This window comes from Panthera onca, chromosome A1, assembly GCF_046562875.1.
Source record: "Panthera onca isolate mPanOnc1 chromosome A1, mPanOnc1 haplotype 2, whole genome shotgun sequence".
Classification (NCBI taxonomy): domain Eukaryota; kingdom Metazoa; phylum Chordata; class Mammalia; order Carnivora; family Felidae; genus Panthera; species Panthera onca.
The window spans coordinates 51,874,121-51,900,190 of NC_138339.1; the positions used below are offsets into that span (position 1 = coordinate 51,874,121).

The 26,070-nt window shown below is 40.6% G+C and overlaps 1 protein-coding gene across 2 annotated transcripts in view; it reads right to left on the bottom strand.

Annotated features, from left to right (window-relative positions):
* The window catches only part of ATP10B (ATPase phospholipid transporting 10B (putative)), a 262,525-nt gene that overhangs the window by 77,737 nt on the left and 158,718 nt on the right, over positions 1-26,070 (bottom strand). For both annotated transcript variants that reach the window (XM_060634929.3, XM_078446512.2), the window contains one exon: positions 15,876-16,080. In XM_060634929.3, the coding sequence (XP_060490912.1) occupies positions 15,876-16,080 (205 nt within the window). The remainder of the gene's footprint in view (positions 1-15,875; positions 16,081-26,070) is intronic.

Here is a 26,070-nt window from a genome sequence, read left to right on the forward strand (position 1 = left end):
TCTCTGGGCCTTTTTCATGCTTATTTGCAGGTTTTCCATATTGATAATTCTCTTAAACTTCCATTGCCAAGCTCAAGTATTAGACTTCTTAAGGACCCATGTGTCCACCACAGACAATAGCAATCTCTCCTTCCTTTGAACAGACAATTCTTAATATCCATACTACTCACTTGGAACTTGTAATATCTTACACTTTTAATAGTTAAATACCAAGCCATTTCTACAAGCCAATTGGTAGATTCAACATTGCAACTTATCTACAAATCCCTATATGCAGCAAGAAGCCATCTGTAGACAGAGTAAAAATAAGTCTCATACACATGGTTTTCAAATTTCTGCAGGGATTCTTGAGATCAGCAAATTACAAATCCAAATCCACAGCTTTTTGTTTTATTTTCATAATAATGGACACTCAAAGGACAATTGCTTTCAGGTAGGAGGGTTGGGGAGGGGTAAGGTTTTCAAAGATTTTTGATAATCACAAAGGGTCTTTAAATTAAAAAAAAAATAGGTACCCACAGTCTTAAATTCTTAGAGGATAAGAAGTATACTTTAGATCACTTTGAAACCCCACCACGGTCATTAGGAAATATTCAAGAAAGAGTCTGTTAGTAGAAGAGAGACAGAAGTCAGCTAAATTTTTTCCTTAAACACAGAATGTACTTATTTACAGAGTTTTTACTTTGATCCAGGGACATGTGTGAAAAAGAATTGAATCAGGGATGACCAAGCTTTGGTGCAGCTCTGTCTCTGTTTCTACATGACCCTCAGGGTAGATGACTAGAAAATCAGCCCCATACTGGAGAGAGGATGGCAAAGCAGAACGAAGTCTTTGTGGAGGGCTCATGGAGGTGGAGCCAGGTTTCAGATACACAGATTACAGCCTTCCAGGGGCTACACAGGAGATACACCGCATGCAACCTTAGGAGAATACTCTTTAAAGTTTCACTTCTTTTTTAAAGCTTATTAGTTTGGAGAATGCTCAAATCAAATGTTCTTCACTCCCTAGCTGCTGATCCAGGTGACTGAGGTTTCCTTCCTGGCATACAAATAAGCAACCCTCTGATTTCTGAGAATTCTGTCTGAAAAATAATGACAGTTACCAGCATTTGATAACCTTCCTGTTCCTGGCCAGTGGTTGAGGTTTTTTTCAAGATAACCTGCAACAGAGTGACTGGCAGTTACTTTCCTTTCTGACTCTGGGTGAGGAAATGATCTGCATATGCAATCACCTGGGTGTGTGTCCCTGCCTGCCCAAGAGATTCCCACCAAAGCACACAGACTGGGTTACAGGGCTGTGGGCAGGAGATTCAATCTAAGGATTCCTTACAGTCTTGTGTGGCCTTTTTTCAAGTGTACAAATGTTCTGATTCTTATTCAGGGCTAAGACTAAATTTAATCTCAAAATCAAGTTATGACACTTTCCAAGCTATAAGGCATGGGTTTGACATGGCAAGAAAATACTGGGAAAAGAATGATGTTTTCTGTCATTCTTAAAAAGAAACAATTACTAATTGTTTGTGGGACTGTTTATTAATAAATGTCTTTGTGATTCCCTGTTAGAGTATAGAGTCACAGCCTCTCTCTCATTTACAGCTGAACACTATAGCACCTGGCACAGAGGATATATTCAAGGACTCACTGGTGAATCAATGAGTGAATACATGATACCTGAAATATGGACATCTGCCACCAAGTGGGCAGTGCTGCCTTAACAGAATACAGTGTTAAACTGGCAAATTTTTTCTGCATCCGTTTTTCTTGCTGTGGATAACTGAGACCAAAGAAAGTAACATGACATCCAATATTTTGTACCTCATATTTTTGGCAAAGAAGATCACAAAAAAAAAAAAACAGTATGAATTCTGGTTTGAGAAACTTCAATATTAAGTTAGTCACAGAAGAGATGACCATAATGTGTCACCTCTCATGAACAACAACAAAATATCCTAGCACAGATCTAATCAGATACTAGTTGGGTAAATGAATTTATTGACTGAAACACAGTGAGGTAGGCACTACTGCTGAGAGTGATAAGTCTATGGAAGCACAGAGGAAGGAGAGATTCACTCTGGGTACATTGCAGAGGATGTCCTGGAGGCAGAGAGAAGGCAGATAGGGAAGGAAGGTTTTGTAAGCGGGAATACCACTAGGGGCATGGGAGAGAGACAGACGACCTCAGGCCTTTCTCCTTAAGGATAGAGGAACTTGGTCAACAGTAAGTTGGGTGTATATAGCATAATTATATAATGGATATTTATTACTGAGCCGCTCAGAACTCTCCTGCACCTAGACCAATTTCCACCATACAGTTGAAGCAGAGGATGCCTTTCCCTCTGGCCTGAGTTAATTGGTCTATGGGTGGGTACATAATACCAGCCAGACCAATCTGTGTCTCTTTCCCAGTCCCTCTCAGGAGGTGAAGCTGTGAGTGTAGGTCTGTTTGTGAGAGATGAAAGCCAAATACAGAGAGAAACACAGACAAAAAAATGAGCATTGCACTGATGGATTCCAAATTTCTGGTTGACATGACCCTAAGGCCCAATTCACCCTGTTTTCTTTCAATAAATTCTCTGTCTAAGCTATTTTGAATTGGGGTTCTGTCACATGCAGTCAAGAGTCTTGACTAATCCTTATACTAGATTGGTATGGTTCTCCTTTGAGGCATCAAATATTTCCCACATTGGGCTGAAATACTCACAGTTATCCTTAGTGGTTAAGACTGTGAAGACCACTATCAAAATGTAAATATGTTATCATGGGGCAGGGAGACAGTGGGAAAGAAGAAAACTTGAAGCTATCATCTATTAACACCTTTAGATGATTATATCTTTCCTATAACCTAGCAGAGCTTCCTCATAAGGCCCTAAAGGGACAAAAATTAAAAAAAGGCTTTTTAAAAATGTTTTCTAACATTTATTTGTTGTTGAGAGACAGAGTGAGACAGAGCACAAGCAGGGGAGGGGCGGAGACAGAGGGAGACACAGAATCTGAAGGAGGCTCCAGGTTCTGAGTTGTCAGTACAGAACTGGAAGCAGGATCTAACCCATGAACCATGAGGCCATGACCTGAGCCAAAGTCAGACGTTCAACCAACTGAGCCTCCCAGGCACCCCTAAAAAAGACTTTTTAATAGAAGTTTTCAAATAGTGCTAAACACTGGGAAGGAGAAGGGATCTCCGATGTTTGTGGTGTGTGTGTGTGTGTGTGTGTGTGTGTGTGTGTGTATGCCCGCGCACGCACTCATGCCTTAGAAGACCTCTGGAGGGGAGAATCACCAAAAAAAGGTCAGAGGACTGCAAAAAATAAAAGTAAGCTTTTTGTAGGGTTGTGTCCATCATGGTCTCATTATTATCATTGCAAATAATTGTATAGTTTCATTATTTTCATATTTGTGAAATTGTGTTTATTTGAGAAATAAACATGTAAAGGGATCTAAGAATTACTTTAGCAAAGGAAAAATTAATCAGGTACATCCAAATTGCCTTCCAAGTTTGGCATAACCCTGCATTAGCTGAGTAATCTTTGATAAGATTTAATCTTTTAGAAATTGTTTCCCCATCTTGAAATTATTACTAATTCTTCCCTTTTCTACTTCTAAGGATTGTTTTTGTCAAATATCAAAATACAGTATACTTCGTACTACAGAGGCTAATTGACTTTGTCTAATGTGGGAGAAGGACTTACATATTTAATATTGGTGAGGTTGTGTAAAGACCTCTAGTCCTGAATTTCAAGTACCAGCATAAATCCTCATCTATTTAATCTTTAAAAAGTCCTAGTTCTGTCCATTTAATGGCACAGAAATAATGATCAATCCAATACCAATATGTACCTTCAACATGTACTTATTGTGATTTCTAAACACCATTTTCTCTTAAAAGTGACTAGATCTATTGAAGACTATTGAGGTCATGAAAAAGAGCTCAGGAGCCGATGTGAAGAAGGTCCCGCTGGCTAAAAATGGGGCAATCAATAAAGATAACAAACGCACTGATTTGACACACATCAAATATGTTTAAATCCATGAGTGCATATTGATACTAAAATAGACAAACTCATTGGTCACCTGTGCAGGATGGTAGGGAATCAATTCATGCAACAGTGACATATCCACCCACAAACACAAATCTAACCTGAATCAGATTTAGGCACTAGCTCTAACTACCAATTTACAGAAATACAATGAACAGGGAGACATGTTAAATGACATAACTGGGAGATAATGCGATCAGCAAAATCCAGACTATGGGAAATTTCATAGGACAAACAATCTTATTGATTCAGCAACAAGAACTAAATATACAAGAAAAACAAACAAACAAAAAAAGAAAGATGAATAGGGAACCTATCGAATAAAAGAGAGTTAAGCTTATCTAAGTGTTTAGACTTATTTGGATTCTGCTTTTTTTTAAAAAAATGTTTTTATTTATTTTTGAGAGACAGAGAGAACAAAAGTGGGGCAGGGGCAGAGAGATGGGGGACAGAGGATCCTAAGCAGACCCTGTGCTGAAAGCAGAGAGCTTGATGTGGGGCTCAAACTCATGAACCATGAGATCATGACCTGAGCTGAAGTTGGATGCTTGACTGAGCCACCCATGCACCTCTAGACTTGTTTGGATTCTGATTCAAATAAACTGGAAGATATTGAACACTGAATTGAAAGTTGATATCAAGGAATTAATGCTAATATTTTAGGAATGATAATGGTATAGGGGCATTTTTAAGAAATCCTATCCTTGAGAGATAGATATTAAAATGTTTGCCAGTAAAATGTTGCAACATTGAAGATTTGCTTTGAAATAAATTGCAGAATGAAGAGGGTGAGGCTATTGATAAAACAAGATTGATTATGAGTTGATTGTTGAAATCAGGTGATGGGCACATTAGAAACTTATCATATTATTCTCCCTACTTTTGGATATGCTTGAAAATTTTCATAGTAAAGAGTTAAAATAAGATAATCCTGGGTTTAAGTCCAAGCTTAGTCCACTGCTAGCAGGGTTACTTAACTCATCTGTCAAATGGCGATAATCAAAGTGCTTATCTCACAGGGTTATTTACGGGGAGTATAAAGAGATAATAGGTATAAAACACTTAGGAGAACTGCCTATGGCACACAGTATGTTTAATCAACCTATCTGTTGACATTATTTATTATCATTATATATCATCATGTAGATTTTATATTAAAAGGATACTAGAAAATTTGATCTCTGCTCAACATTTAAGCAGTGGATAATAGGTAGAAGGGCTATCGTTCTTTTTTTTTTTAAATTAATTTATTTATTTTGAGAGAGAGAGTGTGTGTGAGTGGAGGAGGGCCAGAGAGAGGGAGGGAAAAAGAGAGAGAGAGAGAGAGAGAGAGAGAGAGAGAGAGAGAGAGAGAGATAATCCCAAGCGGGCTTCGTGCTGTCAGCAGTGTGGAGCCCCAGTGTGGGTCTTGAAATCATGAATCACAAGATCATGACCTGAGCTGAAATCAAGAGTTGGACGCTTAACCAACTGAGCCACCCAGGGGCCCTGAAAGACCCCTTAGGGTCTTTCTTAAGGAAACTTGGAACAGCCTATCAGGGGCAGGTTCCATTACAAAATCCACCAGGAAAGGGACTTTTTCTCTGGTTGTCAGGGTAGGCAGAGTTGAGAGAACATCTACCTTTTGCTTCATTCCAGGTGCATCATCAGTGAACCACGAGGGTGATAAATAACTCATTTACCCTATCTCAATCTTTTGGCAAAGTGCTCTCCTGCCTAAGTATGTTAAAGTCAGTGTACACATTCACTGCAGAGGATCCAAGCTACAATGGTTCTTCATAATTGAGAAAATGGTTTAAAATCACTAATCATCATGGAATGCAAGCTAGTTAAAAAGGAGAGTCAATTAAAAATCTTTAATTTGGGCAATAAACAGATAAGCACAATTATTACATTAATCATTGATGCCCTTGGCCACTGCTTTCAAACTTTACTGTGCACAGGAATCACCTGGGGATCTTGTTAAATTGCAAATTCCAATTGAGTTGGGGCAGGGCCTGAAATTCTGCATTTCTAACAAGCTTCCAATTGATGCTGAAGAGGTTAGTCCATATATCATACTTGCTGTAGCAAGCACTTGTTTAGTACTGGGAAATGATCTGACACATGTTTTAGTAGGACTTAGGATTCAGTGACTTGGATAAGATATGCCCAGAAATATGTTTGATCTGAAATACTAACTGGAAGAATTCATTTCTGACTCTTTGGCTTTGGTAATTTACATCTACCAAAATAAATGTCACATACTCCTTTTCAGGCATTAAATTCCCAGTACTCATCTAGGAAATCCTTTTAAAGAAGAGATTTCAGGTATCAGAATGTCACCAAAAGGAAAATGGTACAATTTAATTCTCTAATAAAGTCCTCTGACCTGCTCAGCAGACCTTAGCATAAGACTAATTTTGGATCCCTTCCCTTTCCTCAGCAATGGGATGTAGGAATAAATACTGCAAGAATAGGTCAATAATTTTGTGAATTCAAAGATCACCCAGCATGATAAAAGTCTGAATTGAAAAAACAATTGGCCTGGTCCAAGTTGAATTCTGAGAAAAAGAATTTGAAAGCAACTCTTTGGGGGGCGCCTGGGTGGCTCAGTCGGTTGAACAGCTGGCTTCAGCTTGGGTCATGATTCTTACAGTTTGTGAGTTCGAGCCCCGCGTCGGGCTCTGTGCTGACAGCTTGGAGCCTGTTTCGGATTCTGTGTCTTCTTCTCTCTCTGCTCCTCCTCACTCATTCTCTGTCTCTCTCTCAAAAATAAACAAACGTTAAAAATATTATAAAAAAAAGAAAGCAACTCTTTGGAAACCTTGAGAATGATGTCTCATGTCACGGGAGGAAATTACTTTTGAGAAGCTCTTTTATGTTTATAATTTCATTGGCACCTGTTTGGGTAAGTGGAGAATGAATTGCCTAAGTCATGAAGATTGTTAACTTCTCTGTTACTGCTCACCTGCTTTGATCATGTGTGCTTCACAATCCAGGTTAATTTTTCCCCCAAATTTTCATGGGAATGCTCGGAAAGCGGGAAAGCTGGAGGACAAAGGGAGGGAGAGCTGCTGAGCCCCCGGAAGACAGAGCTCAGTTTGGTGGGGAACAAAGGCGCTCGCCAGCGCCATCTCCCTCACCCATCCCCCAGCCAAAATCCCAAAGGGCACCAGTTCCTGCCAGGGAACTTGCTCCCTCTGCACAAACACCCAACTCTGTGCTTCTGCGGAGCCAAACCACCGGCAGTGGATCTGACTCCCTCCCGCTGTCACAGGGCCCCTCCTGAAGTGGATCACCTAAGGAGAAGCGAGCTAAGCCTGCCCCTCCTGCCCCCGTGCACCTTGCCTACCCACCCCAGCTAATACACCAGATCCCCAGCACCACAAGCCTGGCAGTGTGCAAGTAGCCCAGACGGGCCACGCCACCCCACAGTGAATCCCGCCCCTAGGAGAGGGGAAGAAAAGGCACACACCAGTCTGACTGTGGCCCCAGCGGTGGGCTGGGGGCAGACATCAGGTCGGACTGCGGCCCCGCCCACCAACTCCAGTTATACACCACAGGACAGGGGAAGTGCCCTGCAGGTCCTCACCACTCCAGGGACTATCCAAAATGACCAAACGGAAGAATTCCCCTCAGAAGAATCTCCAGGAAATAACAACAGCTAATGAACTGATCAAAAAGGATTTAAATAATATAACAGAAAGTGAATTTAGAATAATAGTCATAAAATTAATCGCTGGGCTTGAAAACAGTATACAGGACAGCAGAGAATCCCTTGCTACAGAGATCAAGGGACTAAGGAACAGTCATGAGGAGCTGAAAAACGCTTTAAACGAAATGCAAAACAAAATGGAAACCACAATGGCTCGGCTTGAAGAGGCAGAGGAGAGAATAGGTGAACTAGAAGATAAAGTTATGCAAAAAGAGGAAGCTGAGAAAAAGAGAGATAAAAAAATCCAGGAGTATGAGGGGAAACTTAGAGAACTAAGTGATACACTAAAAAGAAATAATATACGCATAATTGGTATCCCAGAGGAGGAAGAGAGAGGGAAAGGTGCTGAAGGGGTACTTGAAGAAATAATAGCTGAGAACTTCCCTAAACTGGGGAAGGAAAAAGGCATTGAAATCCAAGAGTCACAGAGAACTCCCTTCAGACGTAACTTGAATCAATCTTCTGCACGACATATCATAGTGAAACTGGCAAAATACAAGGATAAAGAGAAAATTCTAAAAGCAGAAAGGGATAAACGTGCCCTCACATATAAAGGGAGACCTATAAGACTCGGGACTGATCTCTCCTTTGAAACTTGGCAGGCCAGAAAGGCTTGGCACGATATCTTCAGTGTGCTAAACAGAAAAAATATGCAGCCGAGAATCCTTTATCCAGCAAGTCTGTCATTTAGAATAGAAGGAGAGATAAAGGTCTTCCCAAACAAACAAAAACTGAAGGAATTTGTCACCACTAAACCAGCCCTACAAGAGATCCTAAGGGGGATCCTGTGAGACAAAATACCAGAGACATCACTACAAGCATAAAACATACAGACATCACAATGACTCTAAACTCGTATCTTTCTATAACACTGAATGTAAAGGGATTAAATGCGCCAACCAAAAGACATAGGGTATCAGAATGGATAAAAAAACAAGACCCATCTATTTGCTGTCTACAAGAGACTCATTTTAGACCTGAGGACACCTTCAGATTGAGAGTGAGGGGATGGAGAACTATTTATCATGATACTGGAAGCCAAAAGAAAGCTGGAGTAGCCATACTTCTATCAGACAAACTAGACTTTAAATTAAAGGCTGTAACAAGAGATGAAGAAGGGCATTATATAATAATTACAGGGTCTATCCATCAGCAAGAGCTAACAATTATAAATGTCTATGCGCCGAATACCGGAGCCCCCAAATATATAAAACAATTACTCATAAACATAAGCAACCTTATTGATAAGAATGTGGTAATTGCAGGGGACTTTAACACTCCACTAACAGAAATGGATAGATCATCTAGACACACGGTCAATAAAGAAACAAGGGCCCTGAATGATACATTGGATCAGATGGACTTGACAGATATATTTAGAACTCTGCATCCCAAAGCAACAGAATATACTTTCTTCTCGAGTGCACATGGAACATTCTCCAAGATAGATCATATACTGGGTCACAAAACAGCCCTTCATAAGTTTACAAGAATTGAAATTATACCATGCATACTTTCAGACCACAATGCTATGAAGCTTGAAATCAACCACAGGAAAAAGTCTGGAAAACCTCCAAAAGCATGGAGGTTAAAGAACACCCTACTAACGAATGAGTGGGTCAACCAGGCAATTAGAGAAGAAATTAAAATATATATGGAAACAAACGAAAATGAAAATACAACAATCCAAACGCTTTGGGACACAGCGAAGGCAGTCCTGAGAGGAAAATACATTGCAATCCAGGCCTATCTCAAAAAACAAGAAAAATCCCAAATACAAAATCTAACAGCACACCTAAAGGAAATAGAAGCAGAACAGCAAAGGCAGCCTAAACCCAGCAGAAGAAGAGAAATAATAAAGATCAGAGGAGAAATAAACAATATAGAATCTAAAAAAACTGTAGAGCAGATCAACAAAACCAAGAGTTGGTTTTTTGAAAAAATAAACAAAATTGACAAACCTCTAGCCAGGCTTCTCAAAAAGAAAAGGGAGATGACCCAAATAGATAAAATCATGAATGAAAATGGAATGATTACAACCAATCCCTCAGAGATACAAACAATTATCAGTGAATACTATGAAAAATAATATGCCAACAAATTGGACAACCTGGAAGAAATGGACAAATTCCTAAACACCCACACTCTTCCAAAACTCAATCAGGAGGAAATAGAAAGCTTGAACAGACCTATAACCAGTGAAGAAATTGAATCAGTTATCAAAATCTCCCAACAAATAAGAGTCCAGGACCAGATGGCTTCCCAGGGGAGTTCTACCAGACGTTTAAAGCAGAGATAATACCTATCCTTCTCAAGCTATTCCAAGAAATAGAAAGGGAAGGAAAACTTCCAGACTCATTCTATGAAGCCAGTATTACTTTGGTTCCTAAACCAGACAGAGACCCAGTAAAAAAAGAGAACTACAGGCAAATATCCCTGATGAATATGGATGCAAAAATTCTTAATAAGATACTAGCAAATCGAATTCAACAGCATATAAAAAGAATTATTCACCATGATCAAGTGGGATTCATTCCTGGGATGCAGGGCTGGTTCAACATTCGCAAATCAATCAACGTGATACATCGCATTAACAAAAAAAAAAAGAGAAGAACCATATGATCCTGTCAATCGATGCAGAAAAGGCCTTTGACAAAATCCAGCACCCTTTCTTAATAAAAACCCTTGAGAAAGTCGGGATAGAAGGAACATACTTAAAGATCATAAAAGCCATTTATGAAAAGCCCACAGCTAACATCATCCTCAATGGGGAAAAACTGAGAGCTTTTTCCCTGAGATCAGGAACACGACAGGGATGCCCACTCTCACCGCTGTTGTTTAATATAGTGTTGGAAGTTCTAGCATCAGCAATCAGACAACAAAAGGAAATCAAAGGCATCAAAATTGGCAAAGATGAAGTCAAGCTTTCGCTTTTTGCAGATGACATGATATTATACATGGAAAATCCGATAGACTCCACCAAAAGTCTGCTAGAACTGATACATGAATTCAGCAAAGTTGCAGGATACAAAATCAATGTACAGAAATCTGTTGCATTCTTATACACTAACAATGAAGCAACAGAAAGACAAATAAAGAAACTGATCCCATTCACAATTGCACCAAGAAGCATAAAATACCTAGGAATAAATCTAATCAAAGATGTAAAAGATCTGTATGCTGAAAACTATAGAAAGCTTATGAAGGAAATTGAAGAAGATATAAAGAAATGGAAAAACATTCTGTGCTCATGGATTGGAAGAAGAAATATTGTTAAAATGTCAATACTACCCAAAGCTATCTACACATTCAATGCAATCCCAATCAAAATTGCACCAGCATTCTTCTCGAAACTAGAACAAGCAATTCTAAAATTCATATGGAACCACAAAAGGCCCCGAATAGCCAAAGTAATTTTGAAGAAGAAGACCAAAGCAGGAGGCATCACAATCCCAGACTTTAGCTTTTACTACAAAGCTGTCATCATCAAGACAGCATGGTATTGGCACAAAAACAGACACATAGACCAATGGAATAGAATAGAAACCCCAGAACTAGACCCACAAACGTATGGCCAACTCATCTTTGACAAAGCAGGAAAGTACATCCAATGGAAAAAAGACAGTCTCTTTTACAAATGGTGCTGGGAGAACTGGACAGCAACATGCAGAAGGTTGAAACTAGACCACTTTCTCACACCATTCACAAAAATAAACTCAAAATGGATAAAGGACCTGAATGTGAGACAGGAAACCATCAAAACCCTAGAGGAGAAAACAGGAAAGGACCTCTCTGACCTCAGCCGTAGCAATCTCTTACTCGACACATCCCCAAAGGCAAGGGAATTAAAAGCAAAAGTGAATTACTGGGACCTTATGAAGATAAAAAGCTTCTGCACAGCAAAGGAAACAACCAACAAAACTAAAAGGCAACCAACGGAATGGGAAAAGATATTTGCAAATGACATATCAGACAAAGGGCTAGCATCCAAAATCTATAAAGAGCTCACCAAACTCCACACCCGAAAAACAAATAACCCAGTGAAGAAATGGGCAGAAAACATGAATAGACACTTCTCTAAAGAAGACATCCGGATGGCCAACAGGCACATGAAAAGATGCTCAACGTCTCTCCTCATCAGGGAAATACAAATCAGAACCACACTCAGATATCACCTCACGCCAGTCAGAGTGGCCAAAATGAAGAAATCAGGAGACTATAGATGCTGGAGAGGATGTGGAGAAACGGGAACCCTCTTGCACTGTTGGTGGGAATGCAAATTGGTGCAGCCGCTCTGGAAAGCAGTGTGGAGGTTCCTCAGAAAATTAAAAATAGACCTACCCTATGACCCAGCAATAGCACTGCTGGGAATTTACCCAAGGGATACAGGAGTACTGATGCATAGGGGCACTTGTACCCTAATGTTTATAGCAGCACTCTTAACAATAGCCAAATTATGGAAAGAGCCTAAATGTCCATCAACTGATGAATGGATAAAGAAATTGTGGTTTATATACACAATGGAATACTACGTGGCAATGAGAAAGAATGAAATATGGCCTTTTGTAGCAACGTGGATGGAACTGGAGACTGTGATGCTAAGTGAAATAAGCCATACAGAGAAAGACAGATACCATATGGTTTCACTCTTATGTGGATCCTGAGAAACTTAACAGAAACCCATGGGGGAGGGGAAGAAAAAAAAAAAGAGGTTAGAGTGGGAGAGAGCCAAAGCATAAGAGACTGTTAAAAACTGAGAACAAACTGAAGGTTGATGGGGGGTGGGAGGGAGGGGAGGGTGGGTGATGGGTATTGAGGAGGGGACCTTTTGGGATGAGCACTGGGTGTTGTATGGAAACCAATTTGACAATAAATTTCATATATTGGGAAAAAAAGAAAAAAAAATAAAATCGCTATGCTTCAAATTTTCATCTGAAAAAAAAATAAATGATCCTTTTAGATAAAAATAAATAAATAAATAAAAATAAAACATATGAACACTTGACCCCTACTCAGTCCTGGTGAGCCATAACTTAGTGGTAATGTGGAAGGATGCATGTATATTTTTAAAAGATTCTTTCTGTGGTAATTATGGTACATCTTGAACACCTCTAATGTATTTGGGACAAATCCCTAAATTGTGATCCCACATCTCCTGTAGTAGTCCTGGAATGTGTTCCTTGGAATAAAAGGTTTCTGTGGTTAAGTGTTTAGAAATGCTACATACTAGTACCTGTCCCCTCTCCTCCTTGGGCTTACCAAAGTACCTGAGCAGTCTGGCAGGAATATTTGAAATATTTGAAAATTTGTAACCTAATGTCTTCTGTCTTTTTGATTTTGCAAAATGTATTTTTCTTGCAACTGTCATCAATGTCTGCCCAACACATTTGAGAAATGCTATAGTATAGAGTTAGAAGAGAATTCTACCTATATTCAGAAATCCTTTTGCACTGATGACATAAGGGAGAAGCAAGATAGCAAAGAACAGCCCAGATTCCTTTCTCAGGGACCTGGATAAGCCTACTTTTATTCTTCCTACCATGTACTATTATATGTGAAAAGAATATTAAAAATGATAAATGTGTGCTTTCAAGTAAACATCTCTGGGTAAACTCTGGGTAATAGTCAATAGGCCAGGGAGATGAGCTGCTATAAACCTTAAGAGTTGAGACTTTGGATAAACTTGGTTTTGAATCTTGTTTCAAGCACTTCCTGGCTCAGTGACCTTGGACAAGTTACTTAACCTTCCTATGCTTCATTTTCCTCAGGTGTATAGTGGGGACAATAATAGCCCTTCTCTCAGTGGGGATTTGTGAGGATAAAGGAGATAATCATGCAAAGGCTCAGTAAGGACTTAATAAAAGTACGTCATCATTATAACTATTATTACAGAAATGGAAAAACACACTTAAGCAAAGTGAGGGGGAGAATGAAGGAACAAATAGAGAACGCTAAAAACCTTCAAGCTCAAATAAATCTTCTTCCCTTCACAAATGAATTTAACTTTTTTTTTTTTTTTTTTTTTTTTTTTTTTTGTAAATCATTATGCCAACTACCCTGTGAGAATTCAGGGTTAGAGTTTGAGAGATGTTATTAAATTGGCTGGTCTATGGCACTGGAGTGTGAATGACCCTTTTATCTGGCTCTTCATTCCAGTCAAATCCCAAACTATCTGACTAATTAAAATACAAGAAACAGCTTGGGAGCTGCTGCCAGAGACAAAAAGAGAAGCTACTGGTTGAAACTCAACAACCCTGAAAACCCGCTGCCTGAGAGAGAATAAAGAGGACTCAGAACAGAGATGAGGAGATTGGGAAGGGGCGGCAGAGGGGTAGGTTTGTAAGCAAACACAAGTTTCACTGCTCCCAGAGCTTTGTAAAATAATGAAATAGAATAGAAAGTCTCAGAGTGCTTTGCATGTAGTATCAGGTGGCAATTTTACATCTCACATACACACATCCACCTGTGTGTGTTGCACATGCATAATATGTATTTCTTACTGTGAATTCTGTTTAAAGAAGCTTAAAAGTCTCTGATCTAGAGGGCAGGCCACAGGGCCCTGAGCCAGGAAATAGATTGCTGTGTATCTAGAATGGCTTTGTGAACTTTCCTCAGATCCTGCCCTTGTAAACTCTAGGGTGATTTGGTGAATGTGGTGGGGACAAGCAAAGGAGAGAAAACTTAGACACCCAGCACCAGTGCAGTGACTGACTCGGGTGGAGCCTGGAGACCAATGGAAAACTGAACGTGAGAAATGACAAGAAAAGCAGATGGCAGCCATGTGGTCATGGTGGTTTCCATGCCCAGGGCAGTAAGTGCAGCTGAGGTATCAGCAACAGACCATTTACTGTGGGCCTACTATGCACCAAGCCCTATATTTCATTCCCTCCTTCCTTTATCTCATGTGAATCTCATAACAGAACTAGGGGAGAAACACGCAGAGGTGAGAGAAGAGACTCCTGAGGAATCCATCGTACCAAAGAGATTTTGTGAGAACTGCTCATCCGGTGCTTTGGGAGGGGCAAAGTGAGGTAAGTGGAGTTGTCTTCTCTCAAGAAGTTTCAATCTAGATAACCTAACTCTAGCTTATGATAATCTCTGAGGAATGAAGCACTTGCCTTCTCACCCGTAAATCCCCTGACTCATCCAATTTCTCTCCTGCCGAAGACTGGCAGAATGAAGAAAGTGATAGAATTTTATTCTTTTCCATGTGCAGAGAAAGGTTCCAGATTGAAAATCAACCCTTTCAAGGGGACTTTTGATTAAAAATTGGAATATCAATCACACCCAGTTTCAATTACTCAATACATTGCCTATGAACACTGTTGATATTTACTGCAGACTATTTACTGGTCTCTTACTATATGTTTACCTTCATACTAAGTAATTGCTATACATATTGTTCAGTCTTAAGAATCACTCTAATGGAGAAGGTACTATTTTTATACCCATTTTCCAGGTGAGGGAATAAAGAAGTGAGAGAGGAGTAACTTTCCTGAGGTGACAATGCTAAAAATGGTAGTGTAGCTCTGTCAACCTCCGGAGCCTGGGCTCTTAAACCTCCAGACAATAATGACTTCCCCATGATGTTCAAGGTACCATATGTGTAAATGTGGGAGTTAAATAAAGATGTTTACAATTGTTCCCTGTTTGTCTAGGAGGGAAGGTAAGATGTACACAAGTGAAAAAATAGTTACCAATACCTTCCTATAAGTTTATGCTGGGGTCAAAGTAGTACTAGAGAAGGTTCAGGGAGGGAGAGGTTGAGGGAGCAGAGCTGGGCAGGATGGGCAGGGCTGCATAAACATGGAAAGCGGGTTGGTCCTAAGGGTAACCAAATAGATATTAGACTCCTTGGTTTAGAACAGAGACCACAGTTTCCTTAAACATAGTGGGCCCCCATTTAGGAATTCTGAGACTTTTAGCAAGTTATTTACCTTTCTTAAGCCTCAGTTTCCCCATCAGTGGTATAGGGATAATACCCATTAAGAGGCTTGCTGGGGAGATTAAGTGTACCTAAGTGCTTGGGAAAAGGAGGCATCTCCTACTTTCCCTCTGGCACCAGATTGAGTTCAGTTTTCCAGTAGAGTTGGCTTGCTTCTTCCCTTTGACCTCACCTTTGGAAATCTTAGAAAGATCCTTACCTGCTGTGAGAAGCCCTTCACAACACGCCTTTGTTTGAGGTTTGTCTCTCCATCCAGGTTGGCAGTTTCCAGGTGGCAGATCCCATTCGGGTCTGAAGAGAAGAGCAGGAGTATGTCTGCTGGGATGATCTCATTGCATTGCATTTGGATGAAGTCGCCCACACGCACATCCTTCCAGCACTTCTTCACGTAGCTCTGCTGTTTTCTTGGGTGGGAGAACAACAGGGGTCAGAGTGAGTTTTAAGGTTCTCTAGAAAATTAAATGAGTGAACAGAAGAAGGTCCCACCTGTGCCTAAATGTCCCACAGGAAGCCTGTCACAAGACTGTTTAGTATTTTACCTCCAAATGACCACCATCATAATCTCTCTAGAAAAGCTAAGCATGACCTATAGAATACCACTAGTAGAAGATCTGTTCTCACGATCATTTAGAGTTTTGATTGACTGCTGGCTGTTGACTGTGCTTAGCTTTGCTTCTTAGCCGAAGAAGGAAGAGGGAGAAGGTGACTACATAGTCATATTATTATATTATTATTATAGTACTCTTAATACACATAATTTTCCAGAATAGGTAGCTAACCTGTAGAAAGCAGGTTGCAAGGAAAGATTATTTCTAATTATGAGAGGAAAGTGGCAGTAGGAAAGTGAGGATATAGACCATTGTGGAGGAAGATCTGGGGCTGTGCTGAAACAGAAAACTCTGGGCAGTCAGGGAATTAGGAAGACAGCAACAGTAAGGTTGACAAGATGGGACCCATGGTGATCATAGAATCAGAGGGCTAAAGAAATCTGAGGAGATTATGAACTGTCTCTTTCTATTCAATTTATCAAGCTCAGATATCACAGTGGCAACAATAATCACAAATGTAGGATTTCTACTGTGCCAAGCATTAATGTTTGTTAATACTTTATTTACTTGCATAATAACCCACTAGAATAGATATTGTTAGACCCAGTTCACAAATGAGGAAATTGAGGGTCCAAGAAAAGTTTCCAAGGTCTTACAAAAATAGAGCTGAAACCTGAGACCAGTTCCAGCTTGACACACATCCCTACAGTTTTCAATGCTTGGAGATCCTACTGCCTCAAAAGTATCCCCCTCCCTCCTCGGGTCTCAGGTGGTTATGCAGCCTCAGCTTTTGCACCAACAGCAAAAGGACTCCCTACTACCCAAGGCAAGACATTCTATTTCAAGGAGCTTTCATCTTAGAAAGTCCTCCAACTACATAGCCAAATATTGAGCTAGATCTGCTCTCCTGGAGAGCCTGATATATTCCATCTTCTACCATTTTGTAAATATTTTAAGGCATTCATCAGGTGTCCCCTGAAATCTTTTGGGCTTCCCAAGTCAAATTTAATTTTCCAAGTGTCCTCTGTTATTCTTGTATGAATGATAGTTTCAAGAGCTGTCCTGGAGGTGTGAGCTGTTTCGTCTAAGGCTGCATTTGGAAATATTTCTCTTTAAATATGGGATGTGGAACCAAACCAATATTCTACATGTGGTCTTTTCAACTGAGCCCAGCTGGCTTGCAGCTGGATGCCTCTCAGACCAGCCAGGCCTAAGGAGGTAAGCTCTCCTTTGCTGTTTTTCTCTACGGATGCTGAACCCCTCTGGGCATGTTATTGCTTCAGTTTCTGTTAGAATCTGGGTGCCCAGGCATGACAAGACTACTCTTCCACAGAGAAAGAGATGTGACTGGAATTTCACTTTTCTCTTTTGACTTCATAAAAGTCCCTAAGAAGGATAAGGGCTTGAGGTCTTGCTTCCTCTTTGGTGCCCCCTGGAGAACCCTGAACAAGCCCTCCTAAGACCCCATTGTCCTTGTCATAAAAGATCTATGAAGATGACTCCCCTAGTCCCCTGAATGAGTGTGCTTCTATCTGGAAGGCCAACCAAGGGAAGGTCTGATCGGAGTCTACAAAATAATCAGGGACATTAGTATTGGGGAACACCCTGCCATGCTAAAGACCCATAGAATTCTTTGGAAGTTCCTGTGGCTCCAGAAAGCACAGCACGGCAGCTACTGGCAAAATCAGTCGATGGGCAGTATCACCCAAATGTCTATTGAAATCACTTCTGAGGATTTGGGAGGCAATGCATCTGTAGCATCTTAGTAATATTTCTTCTTTCCATGGAAAGACATTTAACAGGTTTCTAAACAATTTTTGATTCCATCAGCTTATTTTATCACCTTCTTTTTCCCCCGTGAAGAACAAGGACAGTCAGTCCCCAACCCCCATATTTATTTCTCAGTGGCACTTCAGAAATATATTTATCTGTTTATGGATATATTTAGGGTGGATACCCCTCCATCAGAAAGGTGAACATTACTGTAAAATAATTCATGGTTTCTCTGCTGATTCAGGGAAAGATTTGTTTTTTTCTTCAGAGTAGCCCTGAGAACACCTGTTAAATGTTCAATTATAAGACTACTTAAAGAAACTGGAATGGCCTGTACTCTCCATGGGAAAAGGAATCTCACAGGGCCAAAGAAAGATTGGATTTCTCTCTTGCTTTTTTGTTGTTATTGTTCTTTTTGAGGGGGTGCTTAAAACAAAACAAAAAATTCCTAAATATTGTAGCAAAATTGTTCTAAGTGATAAAGGATTATCACTGAACTTGTCCACATTCTTCCCCACCTCCCCTCTTTGAGTTCTGTGTCCTATCAGATAATGCCTTTGGGGATGGTGGGTATCAGCTGATTGCTATAATCTCAGCATTCTGACTGGTATTTGAGATTGGGTTTAGTGAGAATGGCTTTGACTCTGAGGAATATCCTGATTGCCAACTATTCCAGAGCGCACTGGTTCAGAAGATTGTCAAATGCTAGTTGGGATTGGTGTATATATAGACATATTGGAGGCAAGGCCAACATACCTCCATCCATGAATAGTGAATTTCATTCTTCCCCCTTCTAATAAAGGACACCACTGCTTCTTATGGGATCTGGGCTATAAGGGTGATGGAAGATGGAGGGTTATGGAGATGAGCTTATGGTATATACATATTTATAAGTGGTCACTTTTGTGAGCTGGGCTGGCATGTTGTCTTGTCAATTCCCATCATGATGATAGGTGTTATGTGGTAAGTGGAGCCGCCCAAGAGGCTGTAAGTCAGACCAGTCTCTGACTTCTATTATTTCTTGGATCTCAGGGAAGTCACTGCCTTACTAGTAACAATCACCTCTGTCTTTGCTTTATATTAATCCTCTTTTCCTTAGGATGATATGCGGTGGTAAAGAAACATTCTTAGTCCCTGTTGTAGGCTTACCATCCCCAAGAAAGAGAATGCACATCTCTGTGAACAGAATGAGTGCTTTTCAAACAGAGACATGCATGCTTCAGGCACACATCCCATTATATGTGTCTGGAAATACAGAGGCTACGGAATCAACATGATTTTGGGATGTTAGTTTCAAAAAACATGTTTTTTTGGGGGGCTGGGTGAGAGGATACAGTTTAGTAATTTAGCTGGTACATAATTTGAAGCGTTATGTTTATATTGACCCTAGCATAGTTAGGTTATAAAATCAGAGTCAAATTTTAAAGGAATTTTTTTGGAAAACAATGAGATATCAGGGTAAAAAATGAGACCTTCTTTCACTTGGCTACTTTGTGCTAGTCTTCTGGTCCTCTGGAGTCCACTTTGTCTCCCTATATTCCTATAATCAGGAATATGAGTATGTCTGTGGAAAAGGCAAGGATGCACAGCCCAAGGGGTCCAGCCAGAGGAGGTAATGAGTGGCTGAACCCAGTTGATGCGGAAAATCAGCATGTCCCTGCATTGAGTGACATCCAGATGTGGCCAGCAGCTGCTGGGTGCCACCTGAGGAAGTCATTTGGAACAGCTGCCTCAGGTGGATGTGTCCATACGCTCTTGATCACCTCCATGCTCAGTGAGTCACACCTGGGAACTGACTGCTATTTTAGTTTCATGGGATGTTCACTGCTGTTTAAAAATAAGACAAATCAACATGGCTTGGGATGAAGACTCCATCTGGCAGATTCTGCTTCGAGGAGAAATTAAGTGGTGCCGTGCTAAACGGCTTTCTGAGAGGAGATGGGGCTTATTAAGAGGGAAATAAACAGCAAGAGAGGTTTCTAACCAACTGGAGTCCATGGGGGAGCAGGTGAAAGGAGAGAAATAGGGGAGGAGAGGATGCTTAAGGCTCCATTTCTCAAGTGTGTGGGTTTTATGAAAAGGGCTTGAAGGAACTAGAGTAAAGAGGACTTATCAGGAGGTTTAGGTATCTGTGGGACTTCCTATTCAAAACAGGGTTAGGAACTGACCTCAGCTGTCTTTCTGGAAGCTTGAATGCCAGAGGCAGAACAGTCAGCATCACTACCCCATAATGAAAGGGGAATGTCAGGGACAATGAGTGCAGTAGAGGGATAAAGAGTAGATTTGAACTCCAGATTCACAGCTTATTACTCATGTGATGTTGGACAAGTTATATAACTTCTAGGAGCCTTTGTTTCTTCAGTTGAAGGTAATATGTGCACTTGCCTCAGAGGGTTGTTGAAAGGATTGGTGACATGACCCATGTAGGGGACTGAGCTAAGCTTTGCATTTAGTAAGTACTAAATAAATACAAGCTTCTTTTATGATGATGATGATGATGACTATGACCACAATGATAATGATGACAATGATTGTTAATATCATGGTGCGTGCTAACCCCCCACTCTGCCAGCCCCAGCACTCTCTCCTTCATGCTATTGGGACACCCATTTTATGCCCATGATTGCATTTTGTGGCTTGAGCCCAGTTATACAACACACAAACACAAGAAACTCTAAAAATTGAATCCGTTCCCTCAAGCTCAGAAAAGAGGGATTCAAATCCAGCCAATTGAAGACTTAGGTATCTGGCTACTGGCACAAACTCCCAGAAAAGTGTATCCTTAAAATCAGTGCTGCCCACCAAGTTAATTTGCAGATGTTGATAACTGGATTCTAAGGTTTATATAAAAGAGGCAAAAGACCCAGAACAGCCGATAAAATATTGAAGGAGAAGAACAAAACTGGAGGACGATTACTACCTCATTTCAAGACTTCAAGCTACAGTAATCAAGACAGTGTGGTACTGGTGAAAGAACAGTTTCTTACAAAACTAAATATACTTTGACCACATGGTCCAGCAATCATGCTCCTTGGTATTTACCCAAAGGAGTTAAAAAACTTATGTCCACACAGAAACCTTCACATGGATATTTATAGCAGCTTTATTCACCATTACCAAAATTTGGAAGCAAGAAAGACGACCTTCAGTAGGTGAATGGACAAACTGGTATATCCAAACAATGAAATATTAATCAATGCTAAAAAGAAGTGAGATATCAAGCCACAAAAAGACAGGGAGGAAATTTAAATGCATGTTAGTAAGTGAAAGAAGCCAATCAGAAAAGGCAATATACTGCTTGATTCCAACTATATGACATTCTGGAAAAGGCAAAACTATGGAGGCATAAAAACATTTGGGGTCGCCAGGGGTTGTGGGGGTGATGCAGAGAAGGTGTAAAGGCAGAACACAGAGGATTTTTAAGACATTAAAACTATTCTGTGTGATACTATAATGATGGATACATGTTACTATACATTTGTCCAAATGCACAGGATATATAATACCAAGAGTGAGCCATAAACTATAGATTTTGGGTGATTATGATGTGTTGTGACAAATGTAGCACTCTGGTGGGGGATGTTGATAATGAGGAAGGCTATGTATGAGCGGGGCTAGGGGTAAATGGGAAATCTCTGTACCTTTCCCCTAATTTTGCTGTGAACCAACAGTAGACTACTCTAAAAAAATAAAGTCTTAATAAACAAAACAAAACAAATCAGGGCTGAAGAGATTTGATGGATTTCTAATTCTCAGCTGAGAAAATGGAGGCTGAGTGACCTGGCCAACATACACAGTGATGAAACTTGCATTGGAATCTCTACTCTTTCTACAGTGCCAAGAAAGAGAACCAAGGGCCTTGTGGCTGGCTCATGAATACTTGTACTACCCAATTGTTTTGCCAGTGGTATGTTGAGGTAGAGGCAGTCCCACAGAGTGGTTAAAAACTTTGGAGTCAGTTGAACCTGATTTGAAACCTGGAACTATCTCCTATATGTGGTGATGCCTTGGACCCACTGCTTAACTATCTGACACTCAATTTATTCATCTATCAAATGGGACAACTAAAATATATTCTATAGGTTATAGTGAGAGCTAACTAAAATAATATGTGAGAAGTATCTAATGACCACACAGCAAATGGCCTTTACTGCTGCTATTATTATCATTATAGTTATTATTAGCTTGGAGCAAACAGGGTTACTGCTATGGAGACAGTGTTAATTGTCTATTTTTATGATGTCATATACATAAGGGTTTTTTTTTTTTGCTTGTTTTTTTGTGGATTTTGTTTTTAGTTTTGCTGGAGGAGGAATCTGGCAAGAGAGTGTAGAAGACTTGAAAAGGGACAACAAAGGGGTGCCTGGGTGGCTCAGTCAGTTAAGCGTCCGACTTCAGCTTCAGGTCATGATCTCATACCTTATGGGTTAAAGCCCTGTATTGGACTCTGTATTGACAGCTCACAGCCTGAAGCCTGCTTCAGATTTTGTGTCTCCCTCTCCTTCTGTCCCTGCCCCACCCCTCAAAAATAAACATTAAAAAAATTGAAAAAAAAAAGAAAAGAAAAGGGACAACAGGTTGTGTGGCCTTTGTCCTTGACCTGGCCCCAGGAAGTGGAACAGAAGCTAAAGCAGTTATGTTAAAGACAGTCTGAACCTGGGCAGTGAGTGCCCCCTGCCTGGCTATTCCTTGTCCTCTGCATCTAACTGTCAGCTACAGACCACAGTGAGTGGCCTTCAGGCTCACAAGATTGAGGAAAGTACCGGAAGGAGACAATGGAGGCCAGAGGAGTGGTAGGATACCTTGATTTCTGGCTTGGCTGGAAATATTGGTGGACACAGTGACATTCGCCATATGTAAGTATGCCCAGGCATATCTGGGGATGCTTGAAATTAGGGTGGGAGGACACATCTCAAATCAACAATTTGGGTCTAACTGTCACTGGAGTATTTGTATTAATATGACCTCACCTAGAGGCCAATGAGGCCTAACACAACAGGTCACATCTGCTGTTAAAGTCCTTCTTTATACCGAGAGCCCCAGCTTTAAGTTTTTTAAAAATGTTTATTTACTTTTGAGAGACAGAAAGACAGAACATGAGCAGGGGAAGGGTAGAGAGAGAGGGAGACACAGAATCCGAAGTAGGCTCCAGGCTCTGAGCTGTCTGCACAGAGCCCAACGCGGGGCTAGAACTCACCAATCGCGAGATCATGACCTTAGCTGAAGTTGGCCGCTTAACCAACTGAGTCACCCAAGCACTCCAAGAGCTCCATCTTTATTGAAGCTCCAAGGAGCAGCCTACTCTCTAACCTCTTTGTGCACTTTGTCACATGCAGAAAGCAGAAATGAGCACAGAATGGCACAAACAGTGATGGCCATGGAAACACCCTGCTTAGGGGACAGGAGATTCACAGGTGCACTCCATCAAGATCACATTCACAGACTATGGGGAAACAGCCTGGGGGCATCAAAGGCATGAGATGTTACCCCAAATGTTACCTTGAGCCTCTGCAGATCCAAACACTACCTTTCACTTTCACTTCTGGGCAGTGAGTGTCAATGGTGCACTTTTCTTTGTCCCATTTCCTGACACATTATGGCCCTATTTGCTGTTTCATGTATCTCTTATTTTCAACATTCTAATAAGCTTGTGGAGAGCTAGGATGATGCTGGGCCTTATATTTCTGTTCCTTCATAGGGTCTGGTGGAGTGTCTAGCATATGGGGAAGTGTTCAGTAAATATTCAGTAACTGATTCTGTGTAGATCTGTCTTGAACATGAAGCAGTAGAAGGGAAGCTTTTCCTAACCTTTAGCCATTTTAACATCCAATTTGTTTTTGTTATGGACTCAGCAGGGAGACTTCTGATAATATACAATACAATACAATACAATACAATACAATACAATACGCTTATCTGTCTTGGGCCCAGCACTTAACCTACATTACTTATTTAGCTGCCTAATAATGAGACAACTTTTGTTATCATTATCTCCATTTCATAGATGAGAAAGCAGGCCCAGAAAGGTTACCTAACTTGGGTGAGGTCACATAGGTATGTCTACAAGGACATACAAGTGACAGCCATAGGAGCTTCATGGCTTACTGTGGACCCTTGGTTTTGTATGGGAGTGAGGTACAAGGCAGATGAAGCCTCAGAAGCTAGTGACATAAACAAGTGAAGCTGGGTTGAAAATTGGAGCCTTACCTTTTGGAATTGTGAGCTCCTTAACAGAAGCTTTAAATCCTCACCTGCCAAAATATAAATATAAATCATGCCTGTTGACATGAGGGCAGAGCTTCAGGGACACTTGAATTCTTGTTTTATGACTTTTCCATCCATTGAGTTTTGGAGAAGACCTAATGCATTCTATACTGAAATGACAAATGAATTGGTCCAAATAGTTTATGGCCTTCTGTGAGCACAGGACAGGCAGTGGGTATAGGGTGGGCACTTGTAAAATTGATGCTTCAGAGCAGAGCCTCATTTGCTGATGCCACATGTGAAGCAAAGATGTGTGCGATGAAAGAAATGGTCTGCTGGTCTGTAAACTCCAGCCAGTGGTGCTTTTCATGGTCATGCTTCATATGACACCAGATGTTTCTCTGTTGTCTGCGTTTTTCAGATTCTTCCCTCAGGCCCATTTCACTATGTTATTAAGAGCCTGGAATTCAAGTTCTTTAGCTTAAGAGTTTGTCTTCTCTCATGTAGTTTCAAATGCTAGCCAATGGCATTTCTTCCTTAATCCTCTTGGGTCAAGTTCATGGCAACTCCTGGGTAGCAAGGTTATAGAACTCTCTTTAGCAATATTTTAGCTAACATTTTCTGAATGTCAGGCACTATGTAAGTATTTTACATGCATTCTCTCATTTAGTACCCACAACAACCCCGGGAGGTAGTTTTAGGATGAAAGCATGTTTATATGTCTTGATGTTAGAATAACCCTGGCAAAGCCTAAATTCTGTCTTATCAATCATCTCATCTCCTTTGGGTTTCCCAAAGAGCTGTTACCCAGAGGAAATAATAGTGAAATTGGGCCCAAATACCTGCTTTATTAATATCCACACAAGTGTGATATTCTCAAGCACACTCTGTGTTAGAAGTTGCATTGGCCAAAGTGCCCTAGGCTCTGGGCTGGTTGGGGCCATCTAGATCCCTTGCCTGAGTGTAAATGTTGGTATAGGTGTGCTCAGGTGTGCTGTAGAACAGGAGGAGGGGGAAAGATGGCCAGGCTCCAGAGGGGTTTCTTGATTTCAGGTTTAAAATTCTAGCATACAGAATTTTATGAGGGAGCACAGCATAGGTTTTTGCTTTGAAAACATTGTAACTCTGCCCACTGATAAATACAGCTCAAAGAATCCTTGATTTTTACTAATAATATAAGTGATTCCTCCCTTGTATGTGTGGGGAGTATGGTATGAAAGTTCAAAACTGAGGCTGGGCCTGGCACTGAAAAAATTAGAGTTGAAGTCACTGGAAATTAAAAAAAGATTGCTTAGTGCTACTTATGGTACAGAGGCAGACTTAAACGGGTTTATAAAGATGATCTCATTCAATCCACAGGACTCCAGGAAATAGGTGCTACTATTGTTCCCACTTTAGAGATGTTGAAATGAAGTCTCAAGTGATCCACTGACTACATATATTCACAGCTTTAGTAAGTGGCAGTTCTGGGACAATCCTAAGTCTGATGCCAAAGTCCTTGAAGCTAAGCACCTAGTAAGATGTCACATTTTAAACACCATTGTTGAGACTCATTTTTCACCCTCCTTTGGTACTGCATTGTATAGTTTATTTCTATAGCTCTGTTATTTTCAAGCACTCTTGCTCATCAACTGCACGTCTTTTTGCAAAATATACCATAGAGATTATGATCACTATTTAAAGATGAGACAATGGGGCCCCAACCACTTAAGTGACTTCACTGACATCATACGGTTAATTGTGGCAGACCCAGGACCAAAACTTCTGGTTTCCTCGTTCTCAGCTTTCCAATAATGTGGGCTCTGTCATGAAAGGCAACTGACATACAAATAAAAACAGGCTACAGGCCAGGCTTCTTTCTTCCCACCA